At 34.4% G+C, this 15,588-nt stretch overlaps 3 protein-coding genes across 4 annotated transcripts; 1 reads left to right on the top strand and 2 right to left on the bottom strand.

Moving 5' to 3' along the window:
* Positions 1-709: 709 nt before the first annotated feature.
* LOC133799365 (uncharacterized mitochondrial protein AtMg00810-like) lies at positions 710-2,011 on the bottom strand. The gene has a single exon (XM_062237389.1). It carries the CDS (start codon positions 2,009-2,011, stop codon positions 710-712), a length of 1,302 nt encoding a protein of 433 aa, XP_062093373.1.
* A 1,150-nt stretch (positions 2,012-3,161) lies between these two features.
* Positions 3,162-5,121, bottom strand: LOC133801019 (uncharacterized). The gene is made up of 2 exons (XM_062239147.1): positions 3,893-5,121; positions 3,162-3,611 (listed from the first exon to the last, which is right to left on the bottom strand). The coding sequence occupies exons 1-2, from the start codon at positions 4,599-4,601 to the stop codon at positions 3,574-3,576; spliced, it is 747 nt and encodes a 248-aa protein (XP_062095131.1). The 5' UTR covers positions 4,602-5,121; the 3' UTR covers positions 3,162-3,573.
* Positions 5,122-7,713: 2,592 nt separating this feature from the next.
* Positions 7,714-11,928, top strand: LOC133801782 (disease resistance protein RPM1-like). 2 transcript variants are annotated; one of them, XR_009876969.1, is made up of 3 exons: positions 7,714-10,625; positions 10,883-10,932; positions 11,534-11,928. XR_009876969.1 is itself a non-coding variant. In XM_062240034.1 (2 exons), exon 1 carries the CDS (start codon positions 7,859-7,861, stop codon positions 10,610-10,612), a length of 2,754 nt encoding a protein of 917 aa, XP_062096018.1. In that variant the 5' UTR covers positions 7,714-7,858; the 3' UTR covers positions 10,613-10,625; positions 11,534-11,928. The 2 variants fall into 2 exon arrangements, 1 of the variants encoding a protein (XP_062096018.1); XM_062240034.1 differs by lacking the exon at positions 10,883-10,932.
* Positions 11,929-15,588: the final 3,660 nt, after the last annotated feature.

Below are 15,588 nucleotides of genomic sequence, written 5' to 3'. Positions count from 1 at the left end.
TTTACTCATGTGGTGTCCCCAAGCCACTGATATTTGATCTGCCATGTCTAACCAAAATTTTACCACAGATTGAACTTTTGCAATTCTCAAATTTGAATCTAGCAGAACAACACAAATTAAACTACATGAACCAGTAGCATGTATTACAGTCAAGAGCTCATTCACTTCAGCAACACATAACAAATAACACCAGCTGAAGCTATTTTCTGTAGCTTATTATAGAGCTTAATCATTTTAAATTGAGCTAAAGCATAGAGATTTTTTCTGCCATCTTGTGCATGGAAAGGTGTTTGCTTTGTCTAATTGCTTTATATGCTTGTACTTTGTATGAAGAGCAAATATATATAAGCTGCTATGAAAGCTTTATTAGGTATGCAGTAACAGTCATGGTGAATAAACAAATTAAGATAAAATTTTGCATCATAAACTTACCTCATTGCAGTCCTATTTTCCTTCTAGTTTCTCACCCGAAATGACACATTTGTGATAATTATGCAAAGACACAATCTATAAAACCCAAAAAAGACATAGCAAAAAGATGAAGAGAGAAAAGGGAGGCTAGATTGTATTGCAAAATATAGAGAATGTATTCTAGGTTACAAAACTAAATAAGTCAAGCCTTTTATATAAGGCAAAAGATATAAAATAACAATAATTAAGAAAAGACTAAAATGCCCTCAAATAATAACTCTAACACCCCCCCTCAAACTCACGATGCAGCAACAATAAGCATCGAGAGTTTGCCAACTAGAAATTGAAAACGAGAAATAGAATGAGACTTAGTAAAGAAGTCAGCAATCTGCAAAGAAGAAGGAACAAAAGGCAAAGTGATAGTGCCAAGCTTCAGGTGGTGACGAGTGAAGTGACAATCAATCTCAATGTGCTTGGTGCGTTCATGAAAAACTGAGTTGTGAGCAATCTGGATGGCACTCTGATTGTCACAATACATAGGAGTGGGTTGAGAATGACATACACCCATATCTACAAGCAGCCATCTTAACCAAACAATTTCTTTGGTAGTAGATGACATAGCGCGGTACTCTGCTTTAGTGGAAGATTGGGAGACAACAGTTTGTTTCTTACTTTTCCAAGAAATAAGAGAATCACCCAAAAAGATACAGAAACCAGTAACAGACTTCCGATCCGTGGGATCACGACCATGATCAGCATCAGAGTATGCACGCAGCTCCAAGGAAGAAGTGGAGGGAAACAAAAGGCTTTGAAAGATAGTACCCCGAAGATACCTCAAAATGCGAAGAACAGCTGCCCAGTGAACAGTAGTAGTAGAGGCAACAAATTGACTAACAATGTGAACAGCATATGCAATGTCGGGGTGAGTGATAGTGAGATAAACCAAACTGCCAACAATAGCGCGATACAAAGTAGGATCATGCAAGGGAGTGCCATCAGAAGGAGAATACTGAACATTGAGCTCAAAAGGAGTGGCAACTACTTTTGTATCTGTAAGACGAGCACGATCAATAATGTCAGAAGTGTATTTTGACTGAGAAAGAAGATAGCCTTTTGGGGAGAAGGCAACTTCAATACCCAGAAAATACCGAAGAGGCCCCAAATCCTTCATCTCAAACTGAGAAGCTAATTGAGACGTTAACACTGCAATTCCATCTAAATCATCACCAGTAATGATCATATCATCAACATATAAGGAAAGGAGAATACGACCTGCATTGGTACACTTAACAAATAGTGCTGAGTCATGATTACTTGAGAGAAACCCAAGAGAAGTAATAACATTGGAGAACTTCTCAAACCATGCTCGAGGAGCCTGTTTGAGACCATACAGAGCTTTCTTAAGCTTACAAACTTCTCCATGATTGTGAGGGACCCCAGGAGGAGGAACCATATAGACCTCTTCATGTAAATCGCCATTCAAGAAAGCATTCTTAACATCCAACTGAGATATATTCCACTGACGAGCAGATGCAACTGCTATAAGAGCACGGACAGTAGTCATTTTTGCAACAGGAGCAAAAGTTTCCTCAAAATCCATACCATACTATTGAGAAAATCCCTTAGCTACCAATCTAGCTTTGTAGCGTTCAACAGACCCATCAGACTTGGTCTTGATTTTATAAACCCAACGAGAACCAATTGTATGTTTACCAGGAGGTAAAGATACCAAATCCCAAGTATCTGTCTTGTGCAAAGCTGAAAGTTCCTCATTCATAGCATGCTGCCAAAGAGGGTCAGTAACTGCTTCTTTATAGGATAAAGGCTCAGAGAGACAATGAATAGACGCTAAAAACGAAGTGAAAGGGATAGAATAAGACGAATAAACAAAATGTGGTAGTTTAGTAGACTTACGAGTGCGCTGAGGATAGCGAGGAGGATCTACAGTATCAGAAGGATCTAGAACAGCTGTAGGCGGAGGTGTTTCAGAAATGTCAGCCTGCGAAATACCAGTATCAATAGCTCGAGACCTGCGAGAGTAATGACGTGGAAAGGGGACTATAGGAGCAGGAGAAGATTCAGACTCTACAATTTGAGGAACTTGAGGAGAAGAGGTACTTGTATGCTCACAAAAAGGATCAATATGAATAAGATCTGATTTGGTCAAGTTGTGAGTAGTGCCAGGAATAGAAAAGAAGGGTATATGCTCAAGAAAAACAACATGGCGAGATACATATAATTTTTGAGAAGTTGGATCAAAACAACGATATCCTTTTTTGGCCATCACCATAACCAAGGAACACACAAAGTGCAGAGCGTGATGACAGTTTTGTACGCTCTACACTAGGACGAAGAACAAAGCAAGTAGAACCAAAGACTCTCAAAGAAGAATAATCAGGAATATGTCCATATAGTTTTTCAAAAGGGGACAAACCTGAAGTGATTGAAGATGGAATCTTATTAATAAGGTTGACTGCAGTGAGAACTGCTTCTCCCCAAAACTGACTAGGCACAGATGAGGACAACAAAAGAGAACGAGCAGTTTCAATAATGTGTCTATGCTTTCTTTCAGCAACACCATTTTGTTCAGGGGTATCTGTACAAGAAGTTTGATACACAGTTCTATCTAAAGCAAGCAAATTACAGAATTTATTTGAAGTATATTCACCACCTTGATCACATCTAAAACATTTAATAACAGAAGCATGTTGAGTTTTTACATAAGCTCGAAAACGATCATAAATATAATAGAAATCAGAACGACATTTCATTAGAAAAACCCAACAAAATCGAGTGTGATCATCAACAAAAGAGACATAATATCTAGACCCTCCTTTTGTAGCAATAGGAGAGGGTCCCCACACATCAGAATGAACTAAGTCAAAAGGTGCAACAGAACATGAAGTACTTTTACTGAAAGGTAAAGCAGAAAATTTTGCAAGTTTACAACCACTACAATCAGAAATATCATGAACTTGCAAATCTCCTAAGGTTCCTGTAGAAGCTAAGAATCTTAAACGGGAAGCTGAAACATGACCAAGGCGAGAGTGCCATAAATAAAAACTAGACGATGATGGAGACAATCGAAAGGAAGACAGATCAACACTAGGAGCTGCAAATACTGGTAATTTCAGCTCATCCAAAACATATAAACACCCCCGCCTACGGCCGGTCCCAATCAGCTTCTGAGACTGCGGATCCTGCACATGACAAGAAGTAGAAGAAAAAGACACTGAGTAACCAGAATCATACAATTGACCAACAGATACAAGGTTTAGTGAAAGCTTAGGAATATGGTAAACATTAGGAAGCGATAAATGATGACTGACAACAGAACCAACACCTGCTAATGGCATAGGAGTACCATCAACAGTCATGACAGGCACAGATGATGCAGGACACAAGGAAACAAAAGATTTCGAATGTGGAGACATATGGTGCGAGGCTCCAGAATCTAAAATCCATGTAGAGGATGTCATACCTGAAGAGCTAGTAGGGGGCTGACCTACCGAAGAAGAGGCGGACATGGCATGTGGCTGCATGGTAAGAAACTTCTGAAACTGTTCTGAGAGGGCAGCAAGAGCAGGATTGGAAGATGAGGCCCCAAAATCATACGAGTCAGATGGAGGTACAGTAGCAGCAGCATTAAATTGCGGAGGACGGTATGGTCGAGGTTGTGAGTGGTTGCCAAACTGTGGTTGGCTACCATAATGAGGCGATTGATTACCGAATTGAGGAGGTCTGAGTTGATGTCTTTGTTGCTGAGGTGCACGATTTACTAATTTAGGACACTGAGCCTTCCAGTGACCTTTTTGTTTGCAAAAGCTGCATTCATCAACTCCAACCTTTGTGTGAGGTTTATTCTCATGGTGAGTAAAGTGTCGAGGAGGAACTACCAAAACAGAGGGACTGGGTGCTGGGAGGATGCCTTTTCCTGCTTGAGACTTAATACGAATTTCATCTGCCAATAGTTCACTAACTACTGAATCAACCGAAGGAAGTGGAGAACGATGCAAAATAGAGCCACGGAGTCCCTCAAAGTCATCACGAAGTGCCATCAAAAACTGAACCAATCGTTGTTCCTCCCTACGAGCAATATATGGTGCAAAAGCTCGTAATTCTGCAGATTTAGTAAGGGCCAATTGATCCCATAGATCTGTCATAACTGAATAGAACTCTTGAATACTCATATCTTTCTGTTCAAGAGCTCTAATATCTTATTCTAATTGATATTGCTTTGCAAAGTTAGACTGAGTATACAGCCTTGCAAGATGGTCCCAAACTTCCTTCGCTGTTTCATACTTGGCTAGTTGGGTACCTATGGAGTGTTCTACAGAGTTGTTTATCCAAGTAATAATTTTTTAATTATCCACTTCCCAATTTTCTAGCAAAGTTGCATAATCCGCTTTGTCATTTGTTGGTTTAACCAAAGTTCCAGAAACATAACCCCACATCTTTTTCCCTTTCAAATTTTTTTTCATCACATAGTTCCAATAAGAATAATTCTTTCCATCTAACCTCACACTAATGGATTGAAGGGAATCATCTCTATTACTTGCCATTTCAGAAACAAATTTCCAAATGCTATCTCAGACAAAAGTTCCCAAATTCTGCAATCTGACGAAACCCTAAAATTTCAGAATGAACACGAAAATCACATACCGAGTTACTGCAAAGATGCTTCGACCCAATTTGCTGCAATACGAAGGAGACCCAAAAGCTATGGTTACGCTTAAGAAATTCAATTCCATAAACCCTTCTCTGATACCATGATAATTATGCAAAGACACAATCTATAAAACCCAAATAAGAGATAGCAAAAAGATGAAGAGAGAAAAGGGAGGCTAGAGTGTATTGCAAAAATAGAGAAAATGTATTCTAGGTTACAAAACTAATAAGCCAAGTCTTTTATATAAGGCAAAAGATATAAAATAACAATAATTAAGAAAAGACTAAAATGCCCTCAAATAATAACTCTAACAAATAGTATCTTTAGTAGATGAATAATTGACTTCTGAAAAGACCAAGAAAATCAAACATTTCAAGGCAGTAACAGTCATGGTGAATAAACAAATTAAGATAAAATTTTGCATCATAAACTTAAGTCATTGCAGTCCTATTTTCCTTCTAGTTTCTCACCCGAAATGATACATTTGAACTGGGCAAGTCATGAATTGAACATGTTAAAAACTTGGTAGAGCACTAAAGCAAGCATTGAGAACCACTGTACTGTACTGTAATGTATTGGTGCACAGCAGACTGAGTTGATACATTTATTCAACCAACAAAGTGAATATTTCAAGTAAGAGTAAAAAGTAATGAGACAAAGTAAAAGTGAAAATGGTAAGAAAGCAAAATCAGAAAAACCTTGCTGTGTTTTGTTCTCCATAATCAACTTGCCTCAACTTGCCATCCTTTCAAATATTACCACAATTCTGTAACCCTGAAATGGCAAGAGCATTCAAATCCCAGGAATCACCATGAGAAGCAAATACACCTAACTAAGTATACCAACAGAAATACCCAACTTAACTAACTTATCTTTCTATACTGTTGTGATCAATGTAACCAAACAACAAATCTGAACATATATCAAACAACACAGCTGAATAACGAACACCAAGAGAAAACCAAAACCATAAAACAAAACAATAAGAACAAATACTGACAGCAATTTTATCCTGGTTCGGAATGCAATAAGCAAACCTACATCCAGCTCGGTTTGGCCAATAATCCACTATCAATCAAAGTTCAGTACAGAGTTACAAAGCTACAGGAATGATCAATAATACAGAAGCAAAACACTCTCAACAGGACTCAACAACGGAGACCTTTGTTACAGTATATTGACCTCTCTCTCTCAATTCCTCCTCTCTTTTCCTCTTCACCTTTCAGTGATTCAACCCTTCTGCTGCGCCACTCTGATGTATGTAATCAGCCTAGGATCTAGAGCCTTCCATTATACCCTACAGAATATTCCATACTTATGCATCCGTACAGGTTGTTATATTTCCAACCAATAGGAGGTCAATGATAGTACACCTCCAAAATAAAGCTGACAACACCACATCTATGACTGCCATATCATCCAAGAAGGACACATCAAATGATATATATATCCACTAGGCAGGGATTCATGATGATTGGATCACCTTTTATAACATATACATATAACTCTGAGCTTTGAAAATTTGAGACATGCTATTCAACTTTTTAGAAAAGGCTTCCGGTTCATGACCAAGACCATGCATGGTAGCTGCATATTATTATAGAAAGCATTGTTCATAGCAAGTTTGTGATCGGAGAGTTCTAAGATTGTATAATAGATTACAAATTGTTATGAAATTACATTGATTAAGTAAATTATTAAAATTTAAGGCAGTGCTTGGCTCTAAGTATCGAATAATTCGATTTACGTTAATTTGCATATTATAACTAAAGTAAAAGCCTTTTAGTAAAGAGCTATACTAATAGAAACTCTTGCAAAAAGATTCGGTTAAAAACAAAACTTATATATATAAAAAAAGAATGGTATTTTTTTTCTTGAGTTATATATAATAACAAAGATATTGTAATACTAATGAGGATCTTGTAATAACTTATAACAAAGATATAAGTATAACAAATAAGCATCAGCTAGGCTGCTATGCTATGAACAACCCAAACTAACTTGTACTTTATATATATGAAGAGCATCTTAATTATTTCCAAACATGTTGATATACTATCATGTACACAATTGTATATATATATACTAAAGACACAGAATATGCAAGTGTATCACAGACAGTAACAGTCATGGTCAATTATCACAAAACAAATTAAGATCAATTTTTTTTTTGTATCAGAAGGGCTGATACACACATATACTTATATAGGTATAAAATACAGTACTTCATTTCATATATATATATATATATATCTAAATTACTTAAAAAAAATCTGATCTAATTTGTATGCATGCATATTTCATTAGTTTGATAACAAAGTGAAAGTGTATATATATGGACAGAAGTAGCAGTTCGGTATTTCTGCTATTTACGGCACTGCTTTTTTGGTTAATATATATATATATATATGTATATATATGTAATAAATCTAAAATATTAAAAGAAGATAAGATATGATTGGTTTTGATGAAGTATAGTTTCTTTCAAAAAAAATATGGTTGAGTCGAAGTCTCTCTGGTTGACTCGAAGTCTTCCTTTCATTTTGCACCTAATTCTTTGTCCTTTTCTTCTTAATTTTTGGCTTGACAGCCACTTTCTTTGACATTTATGTCTATTACAACAGTACAATTTGATTACGGAAATGAGCTTTTCAGCTCTGACGTATCTCTGGTTAGCTCAAAGTCTTCCTTTCATTCTGCCTATAGAAATATAGAGGTTATCTCAAAAAAAAAAAAAAAGAATACGAGAGAGATCACTGAGCAGGCGAAGGTTTAGTCATGGCAGAGAGTGTGGTGAGTTTTCTACTGGAGAAGCTTTCGTCCTTGTTGGAAGATGAGGTGAAACTCGTGAGCAGCTTTCGAAATGAAGTTGTTTTCGTGAAAAATGAGTTGGATCGTATGAGAGCTTTCTTGCGATCTGCTGATGCTACGGAAGATCACGATGAAGAAATCAAAGTGTGGGTTAAGCAAGTTAGAGAGGTCGCTTACGATGCAGAAGACATCATCGATAATTTCTTGTACAGATTTGAGCATACCAAGCGACATGGATTCTATGGTTGTTTGTCTAAGATGGCTCGCGGAATCAAGAACTTGAAAGCTCGCCGTCGAATTGCCTCAAAATTGCAGAGTATCAAACTCAGAGTTAATGATATTTCTGAGGGGCGCCAGAGATATGGTTACAAACTGAGTAGCACGGAGATCGGGTCAAGTTCGGGAACTAAACCTTGCTACTATTCTGAGGTTAGAAGCGACGCACGGTTGCTGGAAGAAGCTCAACTAGTGGGCATTGAATCAAAGAAGCAAGTTCTTTTGAGTTTTCTTATGGAGGATGCCCTTCAACTACGAGTGGCTGCAGCGGTCGGAATGGGAGGGCTGGGCAAAACCACTCTGGTGAGTTCAGTTTATAATGATTCACGAGTAAAGAATCATTTTCATCAACTCCAAGCTTGGGTCAATATTTCACAATTGTTCAAGCTAGATGAAGTTCTGAGACAAATTATCCAGCAATTTTTCAAAGCCACCAACCTGCCACTTCCTGATGAAGTTGAGAAGTCCACAGACACCAACTTCCTAAAGACAACCATTGTTGATTTTCTTAGTGACAAAAGATATTTGGTTGTATTGGATGACATATGGGATGTGGATGCATGGGAAGCAGTCAAAGTTGCATTTCGGAACAACAACAATGGTAGCCGAGTAATGATCACTAGTCGAATTGCAGATGTGGCCTCTACCTCTACCAAAGATGTTGGGGGTCAGATCTTAACCTTAAATCCTTTATCTTCTAAAGATTCTTGGACTCTATTTTGTGCAAAAGCCTTTCAAGGTAAGGCATGTCCAGCTCATTTGGAGGAAATTTCAAGAGACATCCTGAAAAGATGTGAGGGATTGCCTCTTGCCATTGTTGCAATAGGAAGCATGTTGGCCACAAAGGACATCAACAGGGTAGATGAATGGGAGATTGTTCACCGTTCTCTACGGGCTGAATTACAAGGCAATACAAAACTGAAAGGCATGCAAACCATACTTTCACTTAGTTTCAATGATTTGCCTTACCACTTGAAGCATTGCTTCATGTATCTAAGTTTATTCCCTGAGGATTATTCGATTAAACCCAATGTCCTGATTCGATTGTGGATTGCTGAAGGTTTCATAGAAGAAATTGAAGGAAGAACATTAGAAGAAGTGGCAAATGGTTGTTTCAACGAGCTTCTTAACAGAAGCTTGGCCCAAGTAAATAATAGATATAGTGATGGAAGAGTTAAAAGTTGTCGAGTGCACGATATTTTAAGGGAAACTATGCTTCTAAAATCGAAAGATCAAGGCTTTGCAGCAATTACTAATAAAGAGAACAATAAAAGGCTTCCAGAAAGAGTTCGACGACTATCTGTGCATGAAGGAACAAATATAGATGCATCGGGGGACAATCAACTATCTCAACTGCATTCTTTGCTCTTATTCACCAAAGAAAAAGATGTCTGGAATAAATTCATGTCTTCATTTTCTGAGCAGGGGTCAAGACTTGTCAAGGTGTTGGATTGTACTTGTGCACCTACGACTACATTTCCACAGAGTATCACAAAGCTATACCATTTGCGATACCTATGTTTAAGAGAAACCGCTGTAAGTTCAATTCCACCTTTTATTGCGAATCTTCGTCACCTTGAAACGATAGACCTCAAAAGGACTCTTGTCCGAGAGCTACCCAGTGAGATTTTACGATTACAGTGTTTGCGACATGTAATAGTTTATGATTTTAGAAGAGATTGGATATTGCATGGCTTTAAGGCTTTGAAAGGAATGGAATCCCTTTCTTCCTTGAGAAAACTCATTTTTGTTGAGGCAAAACAGGGTGAAACTGAGCCTATGGTATCCGTAGGAAGGCTAACACAACTGACGAGGTTAGGCATCCTACAGCTTGGAGCTGAGCACGGAGATGCACTATTCTCTTCAATTCACGAATTAAAGCTCCTTCGTTCATTAAGTTTGGTTTCAAGAACAGAGGATGAAGCCCTTAGTTTCCAATTTAAATCCTTCTCATCTCTTCGATTGCTCCAGAGATTATATATAACAGGTCTTGTGGAGAAGTCACTAGAAGGACTACAAAACCTTACAAACTTGTCTAAATTATTTCTGAGTGGTAGTAGGTTGCAGGTAGATCCGTTAGAGTCATTACAAGATTTGCCCAATCTAGTATCACTCTGGTTTGAAGAAAGAGCTTATGATGGGGAGTCACTATGTTTTAAAGCTGGGAGTTTCTTAATGCTCAGAGAACTCCGTATTTCAGAATTTGAGAACTTAAGAAGGGTGACTGTGGAAGACTTAGCATTGTCTCATCTGGAGTTTATGATTTTGACGAGTTGCAAACTACTAAAGGAAATACCGTCAGGAATTGAACGCCTAAGAAACCTCCAACAACTTCAATTGTTTAATATGGCTGCAGAATTGACAACAACTGTATATCGTGGAAGTCAACATGATAACTACTCAAAAGTAATTAACATTCCACGTGTTTTCATCGGCCAGTGGTGATTGGCTTTGGAGAGTAAGTTTCATTCTTCTTCTTCTGAAAACTAATGAGCTTTTTTATATAATTATTTACTTATTTTATTCTCTGGTTTGTAAATTATATTTTGAAATTCAATCACGAGAAACATTATTTTTATTGGACTATTATGATTTTTATATTCAACCTTTTGAAATTGAATATCACCTCCTATAACATAGATATTCTTGAATTTTAGCTAAAAGAGACATTGAGCATCAAAATAAAAAACTGAGACCATTTTAATTTTACATTAGGTATTAAAGATGTGAGTTCGTGATGAGAAGTGGACAAGGATCAAAACAGAGTAAGTTGACTTTTAATTGATGAATGTTTAATTCAACGATACATACTAAATGTTTTTGAAGAAGTTAGGTTTGATGTGAAAAAAGTCGAAGGTGAATTTCTTCGTAGACCAAAATATGATATAATTTCAAGGTTGGTTTCATTATATTTTGGCTGTTACCTTGTTTTTCAAGGACTTTCCAATTCTTTTGTGATAAGAACAAAGATGACATTCTATTTGACAAAACTAGTTATCTTTTTATTTAATTAATTGGATTCATGTGCTTTTGTAGATCTTGTTCTCAACTTAATATGAATATTCTTGCATCATTTTCCACATTTACTTTTCAATATTATTAATCGTGTGGTGTCATTGTGTTGGCTACTGGTGTGCTTCAGTTTGTGTCTATTACTATGTTTGATATTTTATACTAGTGCCTCTTTCTAAGACTAAAGAAGTATCAATTTTCATAATATTAGTGTCAATTATAAATTCATTCTTTTTTTTTAAAATAAAAAAAGTAAATGGAGATATTACCAACAAAAATATCGTTTCAGTTTCAAAAGTTGTACTTATGTTCCAAATCTAACTTTTATTGTCTGATTCTCATAATTTGTTACAGTAAAGTGAGGCAGCTTCCAAGATATTTCTCATAAATTACTTGTGTGCCATCCAGCAACCACTGTTGGGGCATAATCAAGTTGTTGATTGAGCTTATAATGATTGGGAGGCACAAGTCTTTTGATGATGATGATGATAAATGAATTGATTAAGAGTTTGACATGTTGTTGAGCGAAGTTCTGTGTTTGGGGTCGATTTTGAGATATCCGAATCTGTCTTTCTTGAGACTTGCCTTAATTTTTTTTATAAAAGCTGTTCAGAATGGTGTTCAAAATGTGATTGGAAGACACTTTTGGCATCTGAAGTTTCTGGAGATAATTCTGCTTAGTTGAGATTATGTAATGTCAAATATCATGTGTAGACATTTGTTGGAATAAACTCTTTTGAGTTCTGATATTTCTTGAGTTTTATGCTTTGGTTTAGTTTTTAAAGTTACTTGACACTACCCAGATGGATTTTTTAGTTGTTTCATTCTAATTGGTTCAATATAGACTACTGAGTTTTTTTGTTTTGTTTTGTTTTGTTTTCTGTTCTGCTTTTTCTTTCTTTGGTTTTTTGTTAAGGTAAAATGTTTGACCTTACTAAATCTTACATGCAATTCTAGTTTGAGTTGCATATATAATATATATTGATACAAGAGCCCCATTAAAATGTTCTGTCATATTTAAGACATTCTATCTTTGCTACAACTTGAATAAAACAACAGTAAGGTAATAAGTTACCTTTTATGAAAGGTAACAAGTAGCTCCACTGAGCAATCTAGGGGACACTCTGCCCCTTAGCTACTGTTAACAACAACCTTAGTTTATTTACAGTATGAGTAAGGTAAGTATTAGTAATAAAAGAAGCAAGGTAATAATAGTATACAGTACTAAGTGATAGAAAATAATTTACATATTCAAATGTTCACATCTGATTTAACTTTAACTTATAGTATTCTTAGTACTCTTAAAATGTATTTTGACTTTAGGTGGCTTGATGTTAACATCTCTCAATATCTAAGACCAAAATACCATACATTTCTCTACAAGAGCATGCATGGAATTTTCTAAAATTATTTTTTCAGATAACAAAGGTCCCAGTAGTAGTAGAGAATAACAGAGTTCAAAAATAATAATATTTGTTCTAGATTCTGAGAACATATAACATTCTCATGACACAACATAGAATTTTCATATTTCTTTATATTTGCTTGCTGCTTTCTCAGAAATGGCTCTCTGCTTGTGCTATCTAATTTAGATATTGCTAAGTCAAATTTACTAACAATGAGATGCTATGCAAAATGTCTTTGGATTTGGATTGCATAGAATGCTCACATATTAAAGTCATAGCTGAGATCTCAGCTTCAAGAGCAGACCTTTTGGATTGATTAGCCAGCGAGAAATGAGTTGTGAAATTTTACAAAAGCATTGATTTAGTTATTATAATTGGATTAGATGTTTATAAAACTAAAAAAATTAAGGTGATGAACTTGAGATCTCCAATACGGATAGTTGGTGTAAGTGAGGCGAAGATTCAAGGCCGCCATGTTTGCAGGGAAGACAAAAGCAGCTGCTGGATTCACTGGTGGAGCCAGAGGAGGGGGAGGAGGGGCCACAGGTGCAGTATTCTCTGGAGGATCGACAATAGGAGAGGTAGACGCCATGAAAGAAGCTTCACAAGAAATGAGGGTGAATTTGCGATAGGTGGTGAGTGAAAAAGAACCGAGGGCACTGATACCAGTTGAGAAAATGGAAATGAAAGGAAAAACTTACCCATTCTTCATTGAATTTATTTATATATATATATACTAGGCCCCCGATTCTAAACCGCACGTATTGTTAGCGGAATGACTTCTACTCCTTCAATCTATTATTTCCCAATTGTTTTATTGAAAAAGTGTTGGGTCAAGTACACTTATGTGTACTATTCGACAGTGGCTTAATAAGGTGAAGACCTACTTTTTATTTTAATATACAATTTTTACTCATAACAACTAGTTTGGTTACGGGTTGAATTTTTTTATAATAAAAAATTTAGTTAAATAGGGATAAAAATGTCTTTCTATACCATGTATATCTTTCCATATAAAAATAGTTATCTGTACATTATTTACAAATGTTAACAAAGGGATTAAATAAAAGGTACACAACTTTTACTATAGGATGCACATTTATATTTTAATATTTTTTTTGTTGCTAGAACTCATGACCTTCAACATTTATATTAATTTTTTTGACTTGAAAGATGATTATCTACTATTTATTTATCTTTTTTAATTTTTGGAAATATATGGTTAAATTATTTTCTTAATAATGAGATTTTGATTGTAAACTTGTTATTTTAAGTTTTAAAATTCTAGATATTTAAAATTCAATGTTCCAAATCATATAGGAATTGGGGTTATTTTTTTTAAAAATAAAATTCAGTTTATATTTTATGCAATATATTTATATTAAATTTGACAATGTATCATATTAAATAATTCAGTAAGTAACACAACATTCAACATGTTAGTGAATATAATTTTTCCATATAAAAATAGCTATCTGCACATTATTTACAAATGTTAGCACAAGGATTAAATAAAAGGTACACGGCTTTTACTATTGAATGCACATTTATATTTTAATATTTTTTTGTTGCTAGAACTCATGGCCTTCAACATTTATATTAATTTTTTTGACTTAAAAGATGATTATCTACTATTTATTTATCTTTTTTAATTTTTGGAAATACATGGTTAAATTATTTTCTTAATAATGAGATTTTGATTGTAAACTTGTTATTTTAAGTTTTAAAATTCTAGATATTTTAAATTCAATGTTCCAAATCATATAGGAATTGGGGTTATTTTTTAAAAAAAATAAAATTCAGTTTATATTGTATGCAATATATTTATATTAAATTTGACAATGTATCATATTAAATAGTTCAGTAAGTAACACAACATTCAACATGTTAGTGAATATAATTTTTCCATATAAAAATAGCTATCTACACATTATTTACAAATGTTAGCACAGGGATTAAATAAAAGGTACACAGCTTTTACTATAGGATGCACATTTATATTTTAATATTTTTTTTGTTGCTAGAACTCATGGCCTTCAACATTTATATTAATTTTTTTGACTTGAAAGATGATTATCTACTATTTATTTATCTTTTTTAAATTTTGGAAATACATGGTTAAATTATTTTCTTAATAATGAGATTTTGATTGTAAACTTGTTATTTTAAGTTTTAAAATTCTAGATATTTAAAATTCAATGTTCCAAATCAAATAGGAATTGGGGTTATTTTTTAAAAAAATAAATTTTAGTTTATATTGTATGCAATATATTTATATTAAATTTGACAATGTATCATATTAAATAATTCAGTAAGTAACACAACATTCAACATGTTAGTGAATATAATTTTTCCATATAAAAATAGCTATCTACACATTATTTACAATGTTAGCACATGGATTAAATAAAAGATACACAGCTTTTACTATAGGATGCACATTTATATTTTAATATTTTTTTGTTGCTAGAACTCATGGCCTTCAACATTTATATTAATTTTTTTGACTTGAAAGATGATTATCTACTATTTATTTATCTTTTTTAATTTTTGGAAATACATGGTTAAATTATTTTCTTAATAATGAGATTTTGATTGTAAACTTGTTATTTTAAGTTTTAAAATTCAATGTTCCAAATCATATAGGAATTGGGGTTATTTTTAAAAAAAATAAAATTTAGTTTATATTGTATGCAATATATTTATATTAAATTTGACAATGTATCATATTAAATAATTCAGTAAGTAACACAACATTCAACATGTTAGTGAATATAATTTTTCTTAGTTATATTTATTGCAATTCAATATAAAATGTTATTACATTGAATTACCTTATTTTGCTTGTAGTTAAATAATCGACATGTTCCGTCATCATATGTTAACACAGCTTGGTTTGGCCTTGATCTTAAAATTGTTGCATAAGTTCCCTGTGTATTGCCAAAGTACCACCGATCATAGGTCTGCCTTTCATGACGGTTGGTATTTGGATCTAGACCACCT

Source organism: Humulus lupulus, chromosome 9, assembly GCF_963169125.1.
Source record: "Humulus lupulus chromosome 9, drHumLupu1.1, whole genome shotgun sequence".
Classification (NCBI taxonomy): domain Eukaryota; kingdom Viridiplantae; phylum Streptophyta; class Magnoliopsida; order Rosales; family Cannabaceae; genus Humulus; species Humulus lupulus.
The sequence above is the reverse complement of the archived record's forward strand: the minus strand, read 5'-3'. Positions and strand labels throughout refer to the sequence as shown.

Coding starts and splice junctions, on each gene's coding strand:
- LOC133799365 (XM_062237389.1), bottom strand. CDS start 2,011: ATGGATTTTGAGGAAACTTTTGCTCCTGTTGCAAAAATGACTACTGTC.
- LOC133801019 (XM_062239147.1), bottom strand. CDS start 4,601: ATGAGTATTCAAGAGTTCTATTCAGTTATGACAGATCTATGGGATCAA. Junction 3,612..3,892: donor GCCCCCTACTAGCTCTTCAG/GTATGACATCCT, acceptor TGTCATGTGCAG/GATCCGCAGTCTCAGAAGCT.
- LOC133801782 (XM_062240034.1), top strand. CDS start 7,859: ATGGCAGAGAGTGTGGTGAGTTTTCTACTGGAGAAGCTTTCGTCCTTG.